We start from the raw sequence: 23,726 nt of genomic DNA on the forward strand, positions 1-23,726 counted from the left end.
TTAAAATAGCTGTGGTCCTTCATCGACATTTGCTTTGTGAGGATATCCTTCTCCTCTCCCTGCTGAAATCCCCAGGATGAATTCTCCCATCTTCTTGCCAAGATAAAGAGCAGCCAGCCGTTGTTGTGACTGTTGGTAACTGGCCTACTGGCCATTTTGCAATAGCAGAGATTTGGGAGCTGCCTCAAAAAGACCTCAGTGTTCAGAGGGAGAAGAACAATAGGTTGGGATTAAGGAATGGAAGACAGAAGCCGAGTGCTGATCTCCTGAATGACATTTTTCTTATAGAAATCATTTTTCCCAAAGGATGTTGGCAGATCCGAACCTTTCTGTGTGTCAGCTACTGCTTTGCTATAGTTTTCGGGAGGAGGAAGATGTGAAAATATATGCACAATGGGTTTCTGTGGCATGCAACGATTGGAATTTAAGTAGTACTGAGCCGATACCTTCTCAGATGCGGGAAAAACGGGGCACTTTTCTGCTAGGAACATTTACTGGTGTATGGCAGAAAGTGGCTGGGTGTCACTGGGAAAGAGGGTGATGCAGTTGAACAGTGTCCCACGCTGAACCACGTATGTGTCTGAGGAGTCCTTCACGTTCCAAGCAGCAAGGGCTATAGGCCACAGAATACTGCAGGTCTTGCTTTGGCCTCATTCTCTGAAAACTGGAGAGGTCTGGAGAAAAAGGAGGTCTCTAATTTCTGAACCTCCCCTTGCTCTTCTCCCTTAAGATGCTGCTCGTACCCTGCAGCACTTCTAAGGCTGTCCTTTGAAAATTTGCTGTTAAGAGCCAACTGCATCACTCTCCAGATTGCTTTTAGGGTCTACGCTCACGGTACTTAGCTGATTTCTAGTGTGAGGTTAATGGTTGGACTCTATGATCTTAAAGATCTTTTCTGACCAAAACGATATGCTGATTCTGTGATGTTGGTACACCAGGCATGAGCCCTGGCTGACTTCTCAGTCTCCCTCAGTCTGAACTGGATACCAGCATGCAGGGTTCCTCAAGTCTCCCCCATTCCAGAGCACACACAGAGCCATTCTTATTCCCACAGCTTGGGGAAATGAAGCGTAGCGTCCAGTAACTGTAAATAGGATATAAATATCCATTATGACACCAGTCTGCTGTAACGCTTGTTTCTAAAACTTTCCGATTTTTCCTGTGAGGGTGAGAAAAGACTGCTGCTTTACACATTTATCCATCAGGGCTGTGAAGTGCGGTGGTTCCATAGCTCCTTGAGGGCTACAAGTGGCTGTGGGCAGGGAAACATGCTGCCACGCCGTGCGTCCACACAGGGGCACGCGTGAGCCGCCACGCTGCCAGAAGCCCCGCTCGCCTTTGCAGGAGAGGCCTTGTGTCTGCTTGGCCAGAGGGCTCCTGCATCCTCCATCTTCAAAGGACTTCCCGAAATGTGTTCTCTCTGTGAGATCAGCTCTGTCGGATTTAAAATGGCAGGTCAGGACTTGCTGGGCCTTCGCTGCGCGGTTGCAGAATCCCAGAATGTCAGGGATTGGAAGGGACCTCGAAAGCTCATCCAGTGCAATCCCCCGCCGGAGCAGGAACACCCAGATGAGGTTACACAGGAAGGTGTCCAGGCGGGTTGGAATGTCTGCAGAGAAGGAGACTCCACAACCTCCCTGGGCAGCCTGTTCCAGTGTTCTGTTACTCTCACTGGGAAGAAGTTTCTTCTCATCTTTAAGTGGAGCCTCCTGTGTTCCAGTTTGCACCCATTGCCCCTTGTCCTATCACTAGTTGTCACCCAGAAGAGCCTGGCTCCATCCTCCTGATACTCCCCCTTTCCATGTTGATCACCATGAATGAGTCACCCCTCAGTCTCCTCTTCTCCAGCTCCAGAGCCCCAGCTCCTCAGCCTTTCCTCACACGGGAGATGCTCCACTCCCTTCAGCATCTTCGTGGCTGCGCTGGACTCTCTCCAGCAGTTCCCTGTCCTTCTGGAACTGAGGGGCCCAGAACTGGACACAACATTCCAGATGAGGTCTCCCCAGGGCAGAGCAGAGGGGCAGGAGAACCTCTCTGACCTACTGACCACCCCCTCCTAATCCCCCCCAGGTCCCATTGGCCTTCCTGGCCACAAGGGCCCAGTGCTGGCTCATGGTCACCCTGCTGTCCCCAGGATCCCCAGCTCCCTTTCCCCCTACACTGCTCTCTAACGTGTGGAGAAGCCGGGCTTGGTCAGATAGTACCCCTGGGAAACAGCAAATGCTGTTAGTCCGTGAGCTTGTGGGCTGTCTGCTTTTTGGAAACAAGCTGTGGGGTGAAACAAGGGCTGGGAAACAGCAGTGGAAAACATTTGCTGTTTCCGCTTGGGCTATCTAACCCACCCCTGCTTTTTCTTCAGGGATGGGGACCATTACGATGCATTAAGAGACTGCTTGAAGGCCATATCCCTGAATCCGTGCCACCTGAAGGCCCATTTCCGTCTCGCCCGCTGTCTCTTTGAACTCAAGTACGTGGCAGAAGCGCTGGAGTGTCTGGATGACTTTAAAGGGAAGTTCCCAGAACAAGCACACAGCAGTGCCTGCGACGCGCTAGACAGGGACATCAACGCAGCCCTCTTCTCCAAGAGCGATAACGGTGAGTGCCAGTGGCCAGGGTGGTTCTTCAAGGTTATACCAAAATCTAATGATCGGATGAGGAGTTTTCTCCTTAAACTGTCTCTCTGAAGTAAAGCTCTGACTTGTGAGAGAGATTGATTGTTATTGTGCACAAAAACTGGCTGGAGCCTGTTCTTTCCTTGCGCCTGGGCCTGGTTTGCACTTGAACGAGCGTATGATAAAAGGAGTCTGATGTGCCCAGGAGATAATCTGGAAGGAAGCTTGTGCTGTAAGCCCTGCTCGCTGCTGGAATTGTCCTTAACTCTTCTCTAAGGCTGTTGGGGTCTCCTAGGGTGCTTTCTGTTTGCTGAGAACATGTTCTTCCCCAAATTCTGATGAGGGAAATCTGTTGTCTTTCCAGCTGAAGACAAGAAAGGGGGTGGCCCCATCCGTCTGCGAGCCACAGGCCGCAAGGATTCCATCTCAGAGGATGAGATGGTGCTGAGGGAGCGCAGCTACGACTACAAATTCCGATATTGTGGCCACTGTAACACTACTACAGACATCAAAGAGGCCAATTTCTTTGGCAGGTATGTTGGCAGAGCATAATAGGGATGCAGGACAGGAGTGTGAGCAGCAGCAGAGTGCTCTCTTCCATCGGATAAAGCCTCACGCGTAGCCCCATGTGACTGTTCATAAAATGCCACTGACACCAGTTTGCAGGGTTGAAAAAGATGACAGAAACCCTCCTCCTTGTGTGGCTGCATGAATAGCTGGTTTGGTAGCAGATCCACGGAGGACCCGGTTGGGCTAGCGTTTCAGAAAAGCCATTTGGGATTGAAAACGCGAATCCTGGGGATGGAGGGAAGCAACACAAAAAGCTTTGTCTGGACCCATAAGCATGAGGGGTGGCAGCCTGCTGATTATAGACGCCAACTGAGATTCTGCTGTCTGCTAGAGACTAGCCTTGGCTCTGAGCCGTGATCTCCAGCCTCTGCTCCTCTCACCCTAGCAATGCACAGTACATAGTCAGTGGGTCAGATGACGGCTCCTTCTTCATCTGGGAGAAAGAAACCACCAACCTCGTTAGAGTGCTGCAGGGAGACGAGTCGATTGTGAATTGTCTCCAGCCTCATCCCAGTTACTGCTTCCTGGCTACCAGCGGCATCGACCCGGTTGTACGACTGTGGAACCCGAGGCCAGAGGTAAGAGCCACTGTCAGAGACTGTCTTGTCGTGACATGTAACGCACCGTGCTCTTTCCTTCTGGGATCTCTTGAGAGTCACAGCAGCAGTAACAGCCCCTCTTTGGTCCTAGCGCTGTCTTGCTGAGTTGTCTCTTTTTTTTTCTTTTTTTTGCAGAGTGAAACTCTCAATGGCCGCGTGGTAGTAGACATGGAAGGTGCTTCCCAAGCCAACCAGAGGCGGATGAATGCCGACCCGCTGGAGGTGATGTTGCTCAACATGGGGTACCGGATTACAGGACTGACCAGTGGCGGGGCTGGAGGCTCAGATGATGAAGACAGCTCAGAGGGGCAAGTCCAGTGCCGGCCCAGCTAAAACAGAACTGCCTCTCCTTCCTCTAATTGTTTGGCTGAAAGGGAACCTAGTTTCCTTGGTCCTGAACTTTCTCTGACGAACGACTGCACTGTTTCGCACTATGCACAGAGTAGGACAAGCTGGCAGGGGCAGGAGCGGCTGTCTCTTTAAACCGTCGCCACCACCTCCTCCTCCTCCTGTCAGGCTACTGAGCAGCATGGCAGTGCAGTCTGGGGTTTGCCTTTAGTGGAGTTTAGTCCCAACAGGGGTCTTTGAGTTGTCTGTGAGCAGTGTAAGCTGGCCATGTATTTTTCCAGAGCTGCTGTGTGATCTGGTAGAGGAGGGTGTTGCCTGCATTCATGCATTTGCAGACGGGATGTTAAATTCCTGAATAAAATACAAACCTAGGGCAGGGGTTATGGAATGAATTTACTGCAGTGATCTTGGTCTTGAAAGCTTCACTCTGCTTTTGTGCTACCAGCCCATCTAGAGGCCCCTGCTTTAGGGTTGTTGGCCACGAAACACCTATTTTGTCCCATAACATTTTTCTTTCTGGCTTCCATCTCTAACACGTTGTCACCAGATGTGGCTGTGTTGTTTTAAGGACTGGATCTTGCCTGTCTTGTCCCTGGGCATCTGTCTTAGTTGATGAATCAGTGAAGGTGCTGAGTGTGTGCAGCTCAACAGGGCAGGGGGTGCTTGCCCAGCTCTGATACTTTTTTCTGTAGTCTGTGAACCTGTGGAGAGAGGTGACAGCAACGGGAGCAGGTTTGATCAGGGTCCTGGGACGCGCGTAGCTAAAGCTGCTGAGGAAAGGGGCTGGTAACGACACTCGTTCAGACCTTCTCTGTTGCCCAAACTTGTGTGTAGCTGTATTCACCTTCTCCTCTCCATGTCACCTGTGCAGGAGCTGAGAACATTAGCTACAACATGGACATGGTGACAAAGTTTGGAGCTTTTAGACAGCAGCATTTTTGTGCGGTGAGCCGCTCTGTCTCGCCCAAGGTGGGCCTCCCCCGCCTCCTCGCTGGTGTAACGGCCGATGGATTAGTGGTCCTCTCAGGAACCCCCCTTCCGCTTCCCGCTCTCCACACACTGACTCTGGCTGCAAAGCCAGGAACACACCTAGAAATGCAGCACTGTTCTTCCGTTCCTCCCCCCTCATGTAATGCGCAGCTTTGTTTTTCCCTCTTGCAGTTGCCAAACACTAAATATCAAATAGATCTTACGCAGCTGTGCTACAACCGAATCCGAAGAGGTTGGTTTTTTTTCTAGGACTATCAACTAAGACCAAAGAGCCCCTGGAGATCTTAACTGCTCCGCACTGTCTTGTATCTCTTACTGCCGAAGGTCTGAACATGCTGGCCTGGTCCCAGGGGTGCGAGGTGTGTGTCTGGGAGAGCGTGCGCGCGTGTGTTTGCTGTGTTAGGGCTGTTCTTCCATGTGCTGCAATCCCTGGTCTTCCTGCTGTGGAAAGATGAGAGGCCTCCCCTTTCCTTCTCTGGCTGCCAGGTGTTGATGAGAGAGACTGCGCAGTGGTAACCGGCTTCCTCTCCCTTCCAGAACAGTCCTTTTGAGATGAACGAGCCTTGCGCGGGAAGGAGAGAGGTCAGAGCCTCGTAGCTGGCAGCATCTCTCCAAGGACACTGTTCCCTGCATGGAGAGATCCCTCGTGGCCCCCTTGTCATCGCAGTGGAGCTAAGTGGCACCTGATCTCTGCCTCTCAGACTAAGATGTCCATCTGCTCTTTCACGTTTGGGTAAAACCGAGCCTTACCAAAGCCCCAGTCTTGTGGGAGCGTGTCCCTCAGCGCCCAGGAATGCCTGGCTGGGCTGGCAGACCGGCCGTCCATCCCCTGCAGAAGCAGAGCTCTCCTGTCACAGGTTATCACTTGGCTGCCGAGGCCACCTTGCCGTGTTTTCACGCCGTACCAGCGCGGTAGACATGACTCCTTCCTCAGTTTCCCTGTTTGGTTGTGTACAAGCTCCCCCAACCCCTGTGTACCCCAACACTCAAAGCTCTTCAAAACCTGGAGGCAGCAGAAAATTCTTCTCACTTGGGTGGCTTTTTGACATGGTCTGGGCTTTTTTTTTCTTAAGGCTTTCCTACTAGACGCATCCTCTTTTTTTTTTCCCCCCCCCCGCTTCTCCTCCCACTCAAACTTTTTTTTTTTTCAGCTTTCAGTAGACAATGTCTGCAGCCTTTGATTTTTAAACCGAGAGACTGAGATGGAAAGCTCTGAAGAGAACAGACCTCTCCCTCCCCATTCACCTTTTGCTGTGGCAGCTATTTTTTGTTGTTTTTACCCTTGTGAGACAGTGCAGCTCTTTTACCTGCCAGTTGCAGTGCGAAAGCTCCAAGGTTCCCTGCCTCTGCAGTGGATTGTTGTTTTTTTAATGGCTGCTTTGGTTAAAAAAGAGAAATAATAATGGGAGAGAAGGGGAGAGAAAAATCTTTCTGCCTCTAGCCCCCTTTCCCCTTGTCGTGGGCAGATTACCCGCTTTGTCGCTTGTTAATGAGACATTTGTATTTATTGGTGAAGGAAAAAACATGCTGGGGAAGTAGGGAGAAGATGTTGCTTTATTGACCTCTGCTGTTTACTTCAACCCCCTCTTTGGGAAAGCTTCTTCCTGCTCTTTCTGGTTAACTCTTTCTAGCCTGGGATATGCAGGGACACCTCCTTTATTTTTGTATTCTAGCAATGGGCTCTCCGTTAGGAGACTCTAGGACTCTCTTAGTGTTGCGATGACCATTGCTTCTCGCTTTTTCAAGTACTAAAAGATGATCATCTCGTAAACTTTGCCCCTGCAGTTGTAGAGGTAACACACAAGCCTTACTGCCCTCGTTAGAAGGAGCAGAAAACTTGTTTCTCTGGTCCCTGGAAGAGAAAGGGTTAAGCAATTAAACAATTCTTTGTTCTAGTTCTTTCTTGGTGTCATTTTCTTTGGGGGATTGTTCTGGCTTTGTTCTACCTTTCTCCTCTCTGGAGGTGGACACGGGTGGGTGGAGGGCGGGCAGGTTGGGCTGGATGTTGTCTCTGCTGCTTCATGGAGAGCAGAGGCCCCAGGAAACTTGAGCGGGGAGTGGGGAGCCCAAAATGTGGTTTGTAAGTGGTGGTGGCTACTGAGTTAGTGCTGATGTTGGTTTATCCAGGTGCAGGAGCTCAGAGCTGGCGGTGGAGCAGGAGCAGTGTCCACCTCCGGCGCCTGGTTTAGAGCTAAAGCTGCAAATGTTGGGGTGAGGATGAGGATGGCTGCAGGGGCTTGCTGGAGGGAGTTAGTTTCCCGAATTGTGTGTTGTCAGCGTGGGGGGTAAAAATAGATAAAATTGTCTTTGAGTCCATGCTGAATCCAAGAGTTAGAGGTGAGTGGGGTGGCAAAAAGCTGAGTAGGGAAGATGAGCCCATCTTTGCCTTTTAGCACTTCTTAAATAGCGTCTTGCCCTGAGCAGCAGAGCGCTGGTGGCTTTGGCTGTGGGATAGACCCAGGGTCACCTCCCTGAGTCACCGTGATGCTGACTGACCTTCCAAGATGGTTCCACTCTCAGAAACAACCTACTTATTGCCTTAAAGCGTCTTGCGCGCAGCGTGGCGTGTAGGACACCAGTGTTTAGACCCAGAGATGATCCCTTTAGGATATCACAAACTCACTTTCTCCTCTGGGCTCCTGCTGCAAAACCTCTCAAATACTTTCCTGCCCTCCAAGCTGCAGAATGCCAGGCCTTAAATAAGAGTTAGAAACCCAGTCTGCTGTTTTCAGAATCCATTTGAACTCTTATTTTCAAAATTCTCATTGGACACCCTTCAGCTGAAGGCCCTTTGAGGCCTCTTCATTTCAGATCCTCTCTGATAGAAATGATTGCTTTACAAACCAGCTCTGCTCTACCAAAGCAATGTGCATCCACAGCTGGAACTGGCAATCAACTAATTAGGTCAGATCTTGGGTTGAATGGTTAGACAAAGAGGAAGCATGGAGGGGGATGCTGAGTGGTTGAAATGTGGGCAAAAATGGCTAGAAGGACCCAGAAAATATGAGTTTGATTTGTAATTTAGGTAAGGGAATTGGGTTGAGGAGGGAGAGGAGCGATATCCTCTGGGATGTGGGGAGAGGAACAGTCATAGCCGTGCTGCTGAGGTCACTTTTTTCTGATGTAACCGTTCACAGTGCCGGGAATGAGTCTGCAAAGGGCTCGAGTTGGCTCCTGTCTGCGTGAAACAAAGAGCAGGATGTCAGCAAACTGCTGCTGTTGTGGGGAGGAATTCAGTCTCTGCCCGTTCTGCTCCTCATAGCTTGTTCAGGCCTTGCTGCTGCAGGAGGCGAGGCTGATGGGGAGGGAAGGTGGGTCCAGTTTTGGATTTCATAGCTGAGAAATCATCGTGACCAGTGCTTGGCTCTGAGCTCTTCCACCCTGTGCCTCTTGTCCCTAAGAAACCGGTGGCTTTCCCTTTAAACAGAAAAGTTGCCCTGTGGCTCAGCTGTGTCAGTTGGAGAGGGAGAGAGAAAGAAATGCAGCTCTGGAGTGACAGGGACGCAGAAAAGACCTGCAGGTTAAAGCTGAGGGGTGAGACGGCTTAAGGGCATCGCTTTTGGGGTGGGTGGCCGAGCCTGCGTATGTTCTTGCGCTTGTGAGTAGCACCAGCGTCGCTACAGATGAGCGTGACGTTTCTGGTTCACACTGAGCGATTAGAGGCTGTCAGCTTGCGGCAGGCACGGACCAACGGGAAAGGAACAACACGAACGCAAAACAACCCACCCCAGCATCACCTCCAGGGTGGGGGTAAGGACGCCTTGGTGTCCTCCATCAGCCTGTGCCTCGGTGACATTTTAAATCGACTCCTGTGTGCGGTGTCGCCTGCTGCTGCCTCGGTTGTCAATGTCAGAAGGGGGAGGGGATCTTTTCCTTGAGTGGTTTGGTTCTGGCAGCCCCTGTAATGTTGGAGCTGTCACAACAGGGAAGGTTCCCAAGGAAGCCGCTTGCTGAACAAGAGCTGGCTGGGTGCCGGCTTCTTTCAGGCTCAGGGATGAGCCGGGGTAGAAAGGGGAGGGAACTGAAAATCCCTCCCAGGCTGAGCTCCAGCCAGAGCCATGGCGGTGGTGTGGACAACCCCAAACCCGGGTGAGCTCCTTCCCGGAGCGGACGGGCTCTGCTCCTCTCAGAAAGGCTCCACATCTCTGGGGTGTGAGTGATGCGCTGGCACCTGCAGCGAGTAGGAAAAGATCTTGAGGACAAACATCCTCGGGCTGATGGGAGAGAGGAGCCATCGGTGGCAAAGCGCTGGCAGAAATGGGAGTGAAACCTTTTGTTTCTCCTCAAATGAGAGATTGCAAAAACAATGATGGCAGAATTCCTGCTCTGAGCATCGATCCAGTATTGTCGGCAGGCAAGATAGCTGCAATAAAAAGCCCGGCCTTTAATTTTATGCATGGAGAACTTCTTACCTGCTCTCCCCTCCCTGTTCCTCCCCCCTCCCCGTGGTTTCTTTCCAACTGCAGCTATTTTTCCCTGCTGACTTCAGGTGTTTTGTATTCTGCTTAGATCAATAGCAGTAGAACAGCAGCAGCTTTCCAGTTGTCACTAGGAAGACCCTGCTGTCAGCTACAGCTCACCCGTTTGCTGCCAGTGCAGTACTGGGGCTGGAAAGCCCTTCTGCTTGCCTGACAAACACAAAAGAAAGCTGTGCAGTACAGGAGTGCTGTATTGATTATTATTTTTTTTTAATCCAGCCTGGGGAAAACGGTGTTCTTCCCGTGCTGCCGCAGCAGGGTTTGCCTTCCTGCATTTGGTTTAAGAGGGAATAAACTGGGATGACCGGAGTGGCCCCTGCCCTCGCGGGAGGGCGCGAGGTGGCACCGTGGGGGACACGTCCTGCTGAGGCTGTTGGCGTTGTCCTCGCTGTGGGACGTGCCAGGGGAGCTGGTCCCTGGTGATACGCTGCTTGGCAGCCTCCGAGACACGAGCAGGAAGAGCAAATCCATCGCCTAATCCGACAGACGCGCCAGGACCACATTAGCTGATGTGAACACTGGTCCCTTTCTCATAGATTCAAACAATCTCTGATATTTCTGTTAGCCTGGAGCAAATCAATGCAAGTATTAATTCATCGAACAAAAAGTGTTCACTGCAACACACACAACCTTTGTGTGCATCTTCCAGCCGAAGTGCCAAAATAGGAAGCGGCTGTTAGAAACCAAAGCACTGGGCATGGCTTTGCTCTCAGGAGTCTCTGCGTTTCCTCGGCTTTCTTTTGGAACCGAACTATTTTGGGAATTCCCTCACTGTCAGATTCCGAGGAGCGTGATGTCAGGCTCTTGCTGGACTCTGACGCGGCGACAGGCCACGCTGGGACGATGCCTGCGCTGCAGCTTGGCGTGAGCCGCTCAGCACAGGCTCTGCTTCCGTCCTGGTGCCTCTGGAGCCGCCCTCCCGCTCGGAGGGGCCGGCCCAAAACATGGTCTAGACTAGGAAATAAGGTGGGATAGTAGATGATCTCTTGAGGGCTTGGAAATGTAGTCTGCAATGCGTTACTAAGCTAGTTTTTTTTGAAGCCTGAGTACTCATACGACAAGTTAGCGTGTACTGAGGGCGGGTAGGGCCACCTCTAACCTAGATTGTTAGCCAGTGCTTCCCACTGCCACGCCAGCAGCTCCAAATTTATTCTCTCTGTGGCGGGCAGAGGTTACCGGTCTCCTGGGCTTTCCAGCTGGAAGCTTCACTCGTCTAAAATATAGTGAGCATTGACAAATGTGGAAGGTTGGACTCGATTACTGAGCAAAGTCGGGTAACAGAAAGCAGAACGCATCAAGTAGAGATAAGAACAGTCTTTGATGAAGGAGAGAAATTTCAGTAGAAAGTGGTGTTGTTAGTTGGAAGCACTAAGTTTGTGATGACTGTTCAGAACGCGGCTCTGGCAATTAACAGGGTTTGCTAATAACAAAAGCCAGAGTGCTTGCTCTGCGTTGCCTCTGCTCGGCGTGCCGGAGCTACGAGGGAGGAGGACGAGTCCAAGACTTGTTTTATTAGCAAAACTCCGTGGCGTTGTGCTGTGTGACACCACAACCTGCGCCGGGGAGCTCTGGTGACCATGAGCCTTGCAGGGAAACGCAGCTCGAGGTCTCTGTGCGGGGAGGAAAGGAGCAGCTTCCAAGGAAAGCAGGGACGGAGGCGAAGCGGAGAGTGGGGCTGGGCAGGGGTCCTGGCCCCGCGGGGCAGAACGGCCCCAGCCTGGGACAAGCTCCATCCTCCCCGTTCGTCCCACTGTGTTCTGCTGAGTGTGTTGTGGTGGGGTGGAAATCTGGAATAAACGTGTTTCTTCTTCAGCTCTCTCGTGTAGTTTGAATTAAACTTCCTAATAAAGCAATTGTTATTTTTCTAATCCGCTTCTCCATTTGTAAATGCTGTTCCACACCTTGGTGCGCTGCTTATTTCTGCTTTGGCACTTTCCTAAGAGGGTTTTTGACCTGGCAGCTCCCAGAACGGCTCCTCCAGCTTCTGATCTTTGGAAAAGCAACAGGAGAAGTTTGCTGCTGAGGTTCGTGTGGTGGATCTGCACAAGGTAGGTGTGAGGGGTGAAGGTACCTGCCCGGAGGAGCTTTGCCGGAGCAGGAGCCTCTGCTTGAACCAAACCTCGGCCCTTCTGCGCCACACGAGGCCGCGGCGGGGCTGGGGGATGCGGGAGGCTCCGAGAGCAGCGAGCACAGGCTCCATGGGGCGGCTGTGGGTGAGCCCCGGGGCCCTTCCAGCCCGGAACCCCCGCCCCAAATCCGGGGGGACCCTGAGGAGGGGGCGCTGGGCCCGGCCGGGGCTGCCCCCCCACCCCGCGCCGGGGCCGGCCTGTGCTCTCACTTCCTGGTTACCAGCCGTGCCCGGAAGCTGGGCGCGGTCTCCAGGAAGTGACGCGAGCGCGTCGAGCGGAGGGGGCGGCCCCCGGTGATGGCGGAAGCGGAGGCCAAGATGAAGCAGTTCAATGGCGGCGGGGCCGGGCTGGACGCCGAGCGCGGCCGCTTCCCGTACTGCGTGGTGTGGACACCCATCCCCGTCCTGACGTGAGTGCGGGCCCGGCGGCGGGCGGCCTGCCTGAGGCCGGGGCCTGCGCCTCGCTGCGGGGACAAGGCCGGGCCCGGGGCCCCCTCACCTCTCCAGGGGCCTGTGCTGGGACCCGGCTGCTCCGGCGGGCCCGGGCCGCTCGGGGGGCCCGGCTGCTCCAGGGCTCTGGCCCCGGGGAAGGGCTCTGCTCTGCTCTGCCCGCAGCCAGGGCGTGTGTGGGGGACGCTTTGCGGTGAGCGGGCTTGTCTGTACTTGAGGATCCAGCGGGACGTGGGAAGCCTGGCAGGTTTGGGGAGCAAAGGTTTGGCTCCAGGGATCTTGGAGCGCCGTGTGCTTTCAGGAGAGCCTCTGTACTTTGCTTTTAATGAGGTCGAAGTTGATTTGGCTTCCCAGCCAAGCGTAAGCAGGCTCCAAGGAGAACGTCTGAGTTTTTCTCTAGTCGTGGGAAAACGAAAAGTTGTAAAATGTGGCTTTGGGGGTAGTCCGGGAACACAAAGGCTTGTTTTTATGCCTTCCCCTTCCCCTCCGGCTCAAATCAGGTGATAATGTTTACTGAGCCAGAGCTGGAAGTCAGGTAGAAGACGTGGCGCGGTCGGTGCCAGGGCTGGGAACGGCTCCGGGACTCCTCGGCAAGAACCTGCAACTTTCCTCTTGCTGTCTCACGTACAGCTACAAACCAGCTTGGATTTTTACCTCTTTTCTTTTTTGATTGCTTAAATTTTCCACCTTAGTCTTTTCCTGGAGGATTTTCCAAACCTTTTAACCTTCTTACCTCCTGCTGGGAGTGCTGAGAGCCGTCCTGCTGCTGGAGTCACCGGGCACGTGTGTGTCTGTGGGTTCGTTCCCCGATGAACAGGGACACCTTCCTGTTGATTTTGTGTCACAGCAGAAATTTCAGTGTTGTTGTTTCGCAAAATCTCTCGTTAGATTGCATAATAGCTCCGTTTTCTCCCTCCAATATTTCCTGTCATCCTTGGATTTGGAGGCTTGAAAGCTTCTCAGTGCTGAGAGGAGAACTGAAAAAGGAAGAAGTGTCTAGACCTTTGAAGGTGACAGCGCCGTGACAGCGTTAAATTCAGCCGTAGCTCCTGGCTGATAAAACCTTGCACAGGTAGCCAAACCGGCTGGCTGTTTTGCATCGCCCCAGCTCGGAACACGCACAGGGTAAGCGATGCAAGCGCAGAAGATCAAATCATGCAAGGTCCTTTCTCTGCATTGTAGGGTTATATTGACAGGTGCTTTATGCTGTTTATAACCTCAGTGGCATTTAGCAGCGTGTACGGCTTATTTTTCTTTGTACCATCCAGCCACCTCAGTTTCTTTTTGATAGATTTAGGGTCTCTCTGATTGAGCAGTGACTTGTGAGCCTGTCGCTGCGTCGCGTTGCTGTGATTTCTTCTGAAATATTAGTCACTGCGCTCAGTCCCTCAGGGAGAGAGAGGAGTGAGAAATTGGAGAGAGGTCGGCAAACCTGAGAGCGCCGGAGGATGAGGGAGAGAGCTGGAGCTTGGCCTGAAGTGTTTGCTTCTAAGGGGGTTGGGGTACAGATCTGTTGCTCCCTGGGGCGGTAAATACCCAGAGGGGAGGAGAAGGTCTTTGAAGAAATGCGAGCTTTTTGGGAGGGAATGTTCTTCCTGGAGCCAGGAGCCCTATTCTCTGTCTGGGATGCTTGAATCTAGTTTGCCATGAAAAACTGCAGTATGGAATATTGCACTTTGAATGCTGGGGTCAGTTTTGGGCCCCTTGGGACAAGAAAGCCCTTGAGGTGCTGGAGCGAGTTGAGAGAAGGGAACGGAGCTGGTGAGGGGCTGGAGCACAAGTGTGATGGGAGCGGCTGAGGGAGCTGGGGGTTCAGCTGGAGAACAGGAGCTGAGGGGAGACCTTCTGATCTCTGAACTGCCTGAAAGGAGCTTGGAGCCAGGGGGGGTCGGGCTCTGCTCCCCAGGAACAAGCGCCAGGACCAGAGGAAACGGCCTCAAGTTGCGCCAGGGGAGGTTGAGGTTGGATCTGGGGAACAATTTCTTCCCCAAAGGGCTGTGGGGCATCGGAACAGGCTGCCCAGGGCAGTGCTGGAGTCACCGTCCCTGGAGGGGCTGGACAGACGGACATGAGGTTCTCAGGACATGGGGCAGTGCCAGGGGTGGGGAACGGTTGGACTCGATGATCCTGAGGGGCTTTTCCAACCAAAGTGATTCTATATCTCAGCCTAACGGTTTGTTTGTTGCCTCCATAGATGGCTTTTCCCCATCATTGGCCACATGGGCATCTGCACGTCGACTGGAGTCATTCGGGACTTCGCAGGGCCGTATTTTGTGTCCGTAAGTAGATGATGGAGCTGGGTGCTTAAGCAGAATCTAGGCTGGGTCTCCTGCTCACCTTCCTTGGTGACTTTTGAGCCATCCTCGGGCTTTTGTAACTCAAAGTTCTGCAAAGTAACAGCTTTATGTTTTTCTGAAGTTGATGATCTTTGTGGTTACTCTATGGGCTGCTGGCCAGTGGAGATGGTTTGGGGCTTGTGATAGAAAATCCTGTAGTCTGGGCTTTGAACTGGGAATTTTGGACCTAAATTCTCTTAATTCTGAGGAAGAGAAACTGCCTTCCTGATGCTGTCATGCTGCTCAGCAGCAGTTATGTGTCTGTCTTCTAAACTACTTTATAGTCTGGTGGATTTTGAAAGTAAAGGAGTTTTAAGTTGGGTTAAGTAATACTTTTAATACATTGGGACATAGACAACTTTGAATTAACAAGGTATTAACAATGGGGGAAAAAAAATAAAATAAAAATGGGGGAAAAGGTACATATACCACATAGCTGGATGATATCACCACACACAGAGCTTATAAATCTACTCGTGCCCGGAACAGGAGTACAAAAACAATTGGAATCTAAATCCAGACACACCAAGATTGGTGTCTTGAGACTGCTGAGGCACCGTGACAGTTATATCACTGCGCGATCGCGGGCTGTGAGCCCTTCCAGCAAGAGGCATGTCATGAATATTGCGCGGGGTTATCCTCTTGAGACGTTTTTCCTTTTTTGTAGGAAGACAACATGGCATTTGGGAAGCCAGTGAAGTAAGTGCTCTTGTTAGTTTTTATTAAACTAACCAAGTGACCTGCAGATGTCCTTTAATTCACAGAGACAGACATGCTATAATATTGCTTTTCTTGTTGTTTAAGTGCCCTATTTCAAGTGGATGGCTGCTGTGTCTCTGTTTTTCAAGAAACCCCATTAAATTAAATATTTTTAGAAGCATGACAGCAGTGTAGTGGTATTAATAACTAGAGCTGTATGGAGCCTTTATTAAAAAAAACCAAACAAAAAAAGGCTAAAACATTTTAAAATAATGTTAACAACAAGTGCACTGAGTAAATAGTGTCTGTGCTGCACTAATGAACTGTCATCACTTGCATTCGTTAATGATTTTCTGGGGGGAGGAGCAGAGGTGCCTGGGTTTTATGGATCTGTCAGACCAAGTTTGCATTTTGAATGTCCTGAAGGTTTCATGTCATGGGGGGTGAAAGCAATTCGGGGTTTTGTCTGTGCCCCTGAGCTCCGCAGTTTCTGTCGGGTGAGTTTTGTCTGCACCCTTGCGGTTTCTGGGGTGCCGTTGGGCTGAGGGTGCTGAGCAGTAGTTTCTGTGGCCACTCGTTTTGACGAGCTCAGCTCCCTGCACTCCGGAGGGAGCAGATTTCTCCAAATCCTTTAAGCAGCTTCCTGCTGGGAACAGCAAAAAGTTGTGAAGCTGCAGCAGTAACGCCAAGGGATCTGTTCTCATCCTCCTAGGTACTGGAAACTGGATCCCGGCAAAGTTTACTCCACGGGTCCCAACGCCTGGGACACGGCCGTGCACGACGCCTCAGAGGAGTACAAGCACCGAATGGTACGGCTGCGGTGATGATGTCCTGTCTGCGCAGGGAGGAAATCTCCCCGGTGTTCGGGTGTTTGCTGCGGGAACCGGACCCGCAGGTCACAGCGTGCGGAACCGGGCAGCCTCAAGGACAGGACCTCTAACCCCGCGCCCCTTTTTCTGTTCCAGCACAACCTTTGCTGTGATAATTGCCATTCTCACGTGGCTTTGGCTTTAAATTTGATGAGATACGATAACAGCACCTCCTGGAACATGGTGAAACTCTGCTTCTTCTCGCTCCTGTATGGGAAGTACGTAAGGTGAGCTGAGGAGCGGGCTCGATTCAGCAGGCAAAGGGGCTCTGGTTCTTTGGCTCTTCCTCACCCTCCAAAGCTTCAGATCATCCTGTGGAGAAGGGAGAAAAGTCTCTCTCCCCACAGCGTGTGGGTGGATGTTGCTGGTAGGTGGTACTGTCACCACCTGCTGCCTCTTAGGAAAATAATCAAGAATTTTCTGGGTTGCACTAGATGCTGCTGCTGAAATACCGTATCTGACAGCTCATTTAGGGTGCCTGGAATTTGGGAAATGCAAACTAAAGCAAATCTTACTCTGTCTTGTCTTTTGGCGGGGTTATGCCGGAACATAAGATCACAGGAGGCCTTGTCCCCAAGGGTTGCTGGTTTATCTTCCTCTCTTGAATCTCGTTTACATAAAACCAGTCAGATTTCCAACTTGAGTGGAGAGGGAAACCCCGAGCTTCCCTAGAAAGGGCAGTTAATCTCCATTTCAGCTCCTTGTGCCTGAAGAGGAGGTTCTGCCAGGACTGCTCTGCATAAAGCTTTTGAGTTTCTCCATTTCTGTTCGGTCTTCCCTGTTCTGGAAGAGTTTCTCTACCAGCTCGTAGGCCAATATAGTTCCTGCTGGCTTGGTTAAGGACACCAGCAGTCTGAATAATGAGGCCTGTGGTAATGGGGCTTCATTTTTTGTGGTCTCCTGTCACCCCTCCTGTCTGTGCAGACATGAAACGTGTTACTCTTCACCCTGAATTTAAGCTGGAAGGGGAGTCCAGCCTTATTGTTCATGATACAGTTGTTTATGGCCCTGATTTAGTCTCAATTTTTAGCACTGGATCTCCAGGTTGTGATACATGGCAGTGCCAGCAGTGGATGAGAAAGTCAGAAGGGTGTCTGTCTCCCTCTAATTTCTTCAGTTATTCTCACATCCTTCTCTCCCTCTCATCTTTCTCTACTGGTTTCTAACATTTAAACCCTCTCACTTTTTTCCATATTGCAGTGTAGGGGGATTTGTGAAGACCTGGCTTCCCTTTGTCCTCTTTTTGGGGATGATCGTGACCATTGTTCTGACGCTTCACTTGCGGTGATGGCAGCTGTGACCCCCCCAGTTCCGTGGGCACACGAAGGACGAAACTGTGGCTGATCCAGCGAGATGGAGGCACGGGGCTCTGCGAGGTGTTTTCCAGGGAAGGTGGCAACTCCACTCCATTGTAACAGCTCATCTGTGTTTCCTGGAACTGGCTTCTTTTCCTTCTGTTTTGTTCTGTTGATGGTGTCTCCCAGTGTCGGGGTCCTGATGCCTCCTGCTCGCTCCCTTTCTGCAGTTCGGTAGGTAAAAACGCAGGCAGGAAAAGAGAGACCTGGGCACCTTTGCTTTCAGTGCCAAGTAAAAAGCCGCAGGGCAAAGCTTGCCTCCTGGTTCACCTTGTAAGGTTCTCTCTGATCACTTGGTTTCTTCCTCTTGGAATCATTTTGGTTGGAAAAGCCCCTCAGGATCATCGAGTCCAACCGTTCCCCAGCCCTGGCACTGCCCCATGTCCTGAGAACCTCATCTCCGTCTGTCCAACCCCTCCAGGGATGGTGACTCCACCACTGCCCTGGGCAGCCTGTTCCAATGCCCGATGGCCCTTTGGGGAAGAAATTTTTCCCAAGATCCAACCTCAACCTCCCCTGGCGCAACTTGAGGCCGTTTCCTCTTGGCAGACTTCATCAGCTGCTTCCTCAAATTTCCTGGGTCTCCAAGAAGGGGTTGTCGTTTCCCTGTAGCACGTTTCAAAGTGTGGGGTTCTTCCTGAGGGTGTAAGTGCCACGGCACGCACTGATGGTCTCCCCGGTAGCGACAGAAAGGTGTTGGTGGCAGGACGCTGAGAGGACGCGCAGAGGAGCGCTCTGCGGCAGGGCAAACCCGTCTGGTCCTGCTGGTGAGCCCAGAAAGGCAGGAAAGTCGATGGAGCGGCTTGGGCCTGGCTCGTGGCAGTGTGCACGCTTCCAGGAGCCTGCTGCAGAGCTGGGAGTCTACTGCTGAGTCCCTTTTAGCTTGTGCCAGAGAAAATGCAGCTTCCCTGCTTCTCCTTGTGCTCCGAATGTCTAAAATTGTCGTTGCACTTCTCATGAGCCACTTGCTTTCCTTTGATCCCTCGTGCTTTGTGTGTCGCAGCGTAGCTGAGCCTGCAGAGGCGGCAGCAGCAGCAGGGACGTGTTTCTGGGACAGAAGGGCTTAGTGTCGGGTTTTGAGAGTGTCTGTGAGAGCAGCACCTGAGACCTGAGCTTAGTGGGACCATCGGAGATTAAAAGAAAAGGTGAAGGGACCAGAAATCATCCTAGTTGAGGTTGGGCAGCAAACCGGGGCACTGGCTTTCTTGCAGGATGGTGAACAAGAGGGTCTATTTACATCCTTGGCATCCTTTGAAGAGTGCGCCTGGGGTAAAAGTGCTTTGCAGGACTGGCCTTGGTAGGAGAAATGTTGGTCTGGCAGCGCTGGGGGGGCTGACGGCCCTTTTCAAGCTCTGGATCAGGCAGGATGGGTAGTAGGGGGAGAGATTGTTCCGGAGCGCTGGGCAGGAAGGGGATTTGGACGTGCCCCAGGGCGAGAGGTCCAGGTCTGTGTTTGCTGAGGCTCTGACCGGCAGATGCCAGGGCTCTGAGCCAAGTGGCTTTTTAAAAAAAGCGTGGCCGAAAGGTTGTGCGTGGTGGAGCAGATCCCCTCTGACTGCAGAGGAAGGAGAACAGCTTCTCCAGTCCTGCGTGGGAAGGCCAGCTCTTTGTCCCTGCTGTGTTTGCCCTCGAGGAGTCAGCCAGGAAGCTTCTCTCCGCTGTCCCTGTAGCTGCCTCTGACTGGGAAGCCCGTTCACCATCACCCTGCTGGCCCTCAGACCCGTCCCCATGTGCCTCCTCATCTTCATCCACCTCCCCAGCTCCTCGAGCCGTGTGGGAGGGTTGGGGACTCTGCTCAGGCCTCTCGATTTCTGCCTTTCCTCCTTTTCTGCGGTCACTTTTAAATAAGTCCGTAAACCTCTCGCGTCTCCCTCGCATCCAGTCGTCTCTGTCACCTGGTGCTGGCCTTTCCGTGCTGGATGGAGCTGTGCAGACCCCGGCGCCCTTCCCTATCTACCCGGAACCGAAATAGTCATTGGTGTCTGCTCCGTACGGACCCCTCGGCTCCGGAGAGCGGGCTGAGCCTGGGGCTGATCAGAAAGCAGAGATCTTGATCAAAGAGAACCTTACGATGAAAGGATGGCGTCTTACCAAGCTACCCTGTGTCTCTGCAGTCTCCAACCACAACCTCCAAGGCAGGTGAACAGGAGAGATTAGTCCTTTGCCTCTTTTTTTTAATTTAAGTATGATTTCTCAGAGTGACGAGCTTGGAGTCCCTGGCCCCAGGGCTGAAGCCAACCTGTCTTACGCAGTAGCAATAACTTAGAGACTCTTAGGCCTGTGTCACACGTTGATTCAGTGTTTTATCGATAAGCTATACAAGCCTTGCCAAAGCTGAGACTTTGAGTTGTCGAGAGAGGCCGGGAGCGGGGCTGCCGGCCACAGTTCCCGTTCCTGGGGCTTCGGAGAACATGTCGAGTGCCATTCCCCACCACGAAAATCCTTGTCGTTTGCTCCTAATGCTTTTTAGCAGATCAGGGTTTCGAATGGAGAGTTTTCGTGAGCAGCACAGGGGCCTCGCAGTCGGTTGGAGTGTTTGCTGCTGGGGAAGGACGGTGATGCTTCGCCCAAGCCCTGGCTGAATGACCGACCTGCTTCCACCGACGCGGAGGAAGGAAGGGAAGGAAAGAAGGAAGGAAGGAAACGCGGCAAACGGGAGAGCGAGGCGCGAAGCCGAGGTACCGCAGAGCCAGCCCGCGTGTCCGTGCTGGACACGCAAAGCTGTCTGCAGCCCCACAACAAAGGACGGTGCCCGCAGAGGTGGGACAGGCGGGTGGGCTGGTGGGATTTCTGGTCTTCCTGCACTGTGGGGTGCGGGGAAACCCAGCGGTGCCGGGCAGGGGGTTCCCAGCAGCACTGCAGCCCCCGGCTGCGGTTCCGGGGGGTGGGCTGGTTGCTCATGGCACGGGAGGTGGCAGGAGGGTGGGCGGATGAGGAACGTCCTTCATCAGCTTCCTTCATCTCACCACCAGCTTCTTCCCAGTGCCCCCTTTGACGAGCCCCATTAAAGGTTCACTTCACCTTCCAGATCCCAGTTTTTTGCTCCCCTCCTTTCCCTCCATCCCCTCGTCCTTTGTTCTCTTGATCTCTGCGGGGCACTGGATTTACTTTGTAAATATTTCAACTTTGCTTCTATGCTTTCATAATCCTGACGGTAGGGGAAATAAACTTATTTCTGTGATGTCTCCAAGCACCACATCTCTTCGAGTTGAGACTCTTTCCTTCTCCCAGCCAGGAGCGGGGTCAGTTTTACCCCATGCCCGCAGGAGCCGGACCCCGAAGCTCCCACGCCTTTTACTTTACGAGTTTACCCTTTGCCCAGGGCAAAACTCACAGCCCTGCTGTTGGGAAGGGGGGGTTTTGGGGACAGGAGGAACCCAATTGCACAGTGGGGGAATTGTTTCCAGGCTCTAATGCCGGGTCTTGAAGCCAGAGACCTGCTCAGGATCTTTGTTTTGTGTGGGAGGAGAAGGGGCTCTGCCTGCTCCTTCCCTTTGCTGCTCTCAAAGCCCTGGGCACGGGGGGCGAGTGGTTTTTTTAGCAGAAAAGCCCCTTTTGCGGGTCGATCCCCTTCAGCTGTTCCCTTTCCGTAGTCCTGAGCGTCTGCCATCTCTGTTTTTGCAGATGCTGGGAGCAGCAGCCTCCCGGCTCCTTTCCCCATTTTCCATTTCTCAGGCTGTTGGGGAGGGGACGCGAGTGCTGGGGCTGCAGCGAGCAGAGCGGGCTGGGAAGAACCAGCCTCGTTTTTTCCCCCCTCCCAGCAGGACCCGCTGCCTGACCCGGCAGCGAGGGGAGCTGGGCCTCGGGGCGCCGCACCGATTGCTAATGCAGCAGCCGATTTTCCGTCACATCTGATATCCAGAGGCCAAAGCCGCGCGGTGGGGGGAAGCAGATCGGCCTTAAAATTAGGTTGTGTACAAGGCTGGGGGATTTGGCGGCGCAGCCATCTTACAAAACACCACCTGGATCCTCTCCTGCTCAGCCCCTCCAGCCAAACCGCCCTGTGGCTGTGGGAGCTCCAGCTCTGGCTCTGGCTCCGGGGATGCGAAACTGCAGCGGGGGGGGATGGCAAAGTCCCCCCCGGGGTTTATCCTGCACCCATCTGTCGCTGGAGGATGCAAAACCCCCCCAGGAGCACGCTCTGCCCCTCGTCCGTGGTTCTGTACAGCCCTGACTGTCCTGCTGGGTCTCTCCTCGCCTCCCGAGGGGGTCAGGATGTTTTAAACTCATTTCTGCTGTCTCAGGAGCTGCAGGGAGCGGGGCTGGGGGTGGGAGCGGAGCCGCACACATCGGGTCCTGGTGTTTTGGGATTATACAGGAGCAACCAGTGTGATACGCTGGTGCGCGGCTGGTCCCGGCGCTGCCCAACCGCCCAGCGCAGCAATGAGGCAGAACCTGTTCTGTGCAGCCGGCGGTGCTGCCAGCACCCAGGGGACAGGAGGGTTTGGTCCCTCCGGAGCTCCAGCGCGGCTGCCTGGCCCACTTCGCTGTCTCTGCAAGGAAACTGTCCCCAGGGCTGGCCCAGCGCCTCGTCACCTTGTGCTGCTGGCCGGGGTGTTTGTGGGTGTCACCGGGGTGATGCAGCCTCCGGCCGTGGGGTTTGGCTCTGGCTGTGCTGCCGCTTGCCTGTATCCCCAAGGAGCATCAGGTACCATCTGTCTGTCCGTCCATCTGTTCATCCACCTCCAGAAATCCAAGAGCAGGAGACAAATCCTGCCATGTCCTTCCCCATCCCAACCTCAACTGATTTCTCTCTGTGTGTTGCTGGTACGAAGCGTCCCAGGCTGGGATGCGTAGAAAGGGCTCAGGTGACAACTTTGGGGGACCCGGGGCTGAGCCACCAGCCCATGAACACCCCTGTGGGGACACGACAGTCCCTGAGCCACCACCCCCCTGCACCCCTGCAGAGACCTGGCCGCACTCGCTGCATTTCCAAAGCATCCAGAGCAGGAACCTCATCTATCCCGGGCCTCTCCCCAGCCGAGCTGAGCAGCGAGGGGAGGAAGAGGAGGGCTGCCAACAGACAGACAGACAGACAGATAGAGCCGTTGCTAAAGTCTCATTTCCTTAGAAACCACGCTAAAAATAATCCCCTTTTCTTGCGGTCCTGTGCTCAGCCTGAGCTGCCAGGCTGCTGCACCCCAGCGTGATTCCTCCCCCAGCGGCACTAAAGCCACCGGGTGACAGCTGGAGCCCGGGGGTGACCTGCCACCCCCGCAGGGCCACCCAGTCCCCCCGGGAGCTCTCCCGGAGCTGCTCTGGATAAGTCGCTCCGAGGCCTCATCCTGCCCTGTGTGCACCCCAGAACCCGCTGGGTGAGGATGGAGGGGGGTCCCACTCCACACCCCCCACCCCACGCCCACCCCCTTGGCTTCCAGCCTCCACCACCCTTGGGGGGACCCCCTACCCCGGGGTGCTCCCCCTGCACACCCCCCGCTTCCCAGGCTGCCTGATGCCTCCCAGTTCAGCCCAGTTCAGCCCAGTTCAGTCCCGTCCGGCGGGTGCTGCTGGCTCCAGTCCCTGCTTTCGCACCGACGGGGCGAGGAGGCGCCTGCTCGCTGCGGTTGACTCAGCTCTGGGCCTCCAGCGCCCTGCGAGGGTGGGGACCGGGGGGGCCACCCACCGCCACAAGGGTCCCCGCGGGGTGCTGGGGGGGGACACAAGTCACTGTGACCCCCACACGCGGTCCTGGGCAGGTAAGGGCGGCCGTGGGGCTCACCCCACTGTTTGCCCCATGGCGGGGCTGCACCAGCACCCTGGGGTGGGGGGGTCTGGGTGCTCTCACCCTGCTTGGGGGGCTGCAGAACCCCCAAACCGCACTCTGCTCCCCACTGAGGAGGGAGGGGATGGGTGCTCCGGGACCTGAATTTCTGCCGTGTCTCTCATGGTCCCCACGCTGTGCCGGAGGCTGGTGGGGGGGTCGGAGGCCACGGTGATGGGCTGCGGGGTCACCAGTGATGGGGGGGGCTCTGTGGGGTGCAGCCCTGGGCTGTGGTGGGGACAGCTGGGCCCCGCCAGTCCCCAGGGGGCTGGAGGGGGGCCCGGGGGGGCTGAGCCTGGGTGTATTTTGGGGGGGGGGACATTTGATGCTGCCCATGACCCCCCTCCATCACGGCAGGTGCTTGCAAAGCAAAAAAGGGAAACGTGCACCCCCCCCCCTCCCCAAGTTGTGGCTTACTGGGGAAGTTGAACTGGTTTGACTGGTCTCCCGCGCAGGGTGGGAGGGCTGGGTGCCCAGCACCCCTCTGCACGCCGGCGGGAGCAGCGCCTGGGCCAGACCTGTTTTGGGTGC

At 53.9% G+C, this 23,726-nt stretch overlaps 2 protein-coding genes across 3 annotated transcripts in view; both read left to right on the forward strand.

Moving 5' to 3' along the window:
• The window catches only part of WDTC1 (WD and tetratricopeptide repeats 1), a 31,061-nt gene extending 19,619 nt beyond the window's left edge, over positions 1-11,442 (forward strand). Inside the window, exons 13-17 of one of the 2 annotated variants that reach the window (XM_065650439.1) lie at positions 2,360-2,595; positions 2,977-3,145; positions 3,568-3,760; positions 3,917-4,089; positions 5,657-11,442. In XM_065650439.1, the coding sequence (XP_065506511.1) occupies positions 2,360-2,595; positions 2,977-3,145; positions 3,568-3,760; positions 3,917-4,089; positions 5,657-5,675 (790 nt within the window). In that variant the 3' untranslated portion in view covers positions 5,676-11,442. Of the gene's footprint in view, positions 1-2,359; positions 2,596-2,976; positions 3,146-3,567; positions 3,761-3,916 lie in introns of both variants that reach the window. The other variant, XM_065650438.1, reaches the window with a different exon arrangement.
• Positions 11,443-12,020: 578 nt separating this feature from the next.
• TMEM222 (transmembrane protein 222) lies at positions 12,021-20,619 on the forward strand. The gene is made up of 6 exons (XM_065650570.1): positions 12,021-12,135; positions 14,370-14,454; positions 15,179-15,210; positions 15,923-16,019; positions 16,176-16,306; positions 17,280-20,619. The coding sequence occupies exons 1-6, from the start codon at positions 12,023-12,025 to the stop codon at positions 17,365-17,367; spliced, it is 546 nt and encodes a 181-aa protein (XP_065506642.1). The 5' UTR covers positions 12,021-12,022; the 3' UTR covers positions 17,368-20,619.
• The last annotated feature ends 3,107 nt before the right edge of the window (positions 20,620-23,726 follow it).

Source organism: Caloenas nicobarica, chromosome 23 (genome assembly GCF_036013445.1).
Source record: "Caloenas nicobarica isolate bCalNic1 chromosome 23, bCalNic1.hap1, whole genome shotgun sequence".
NCBI classification, from domain to species: Eukaryota; Metazoa; Chordata; class Aves; order Columbiformes; family Columbidae; genus Caloenas; species Caloenas nicobarica.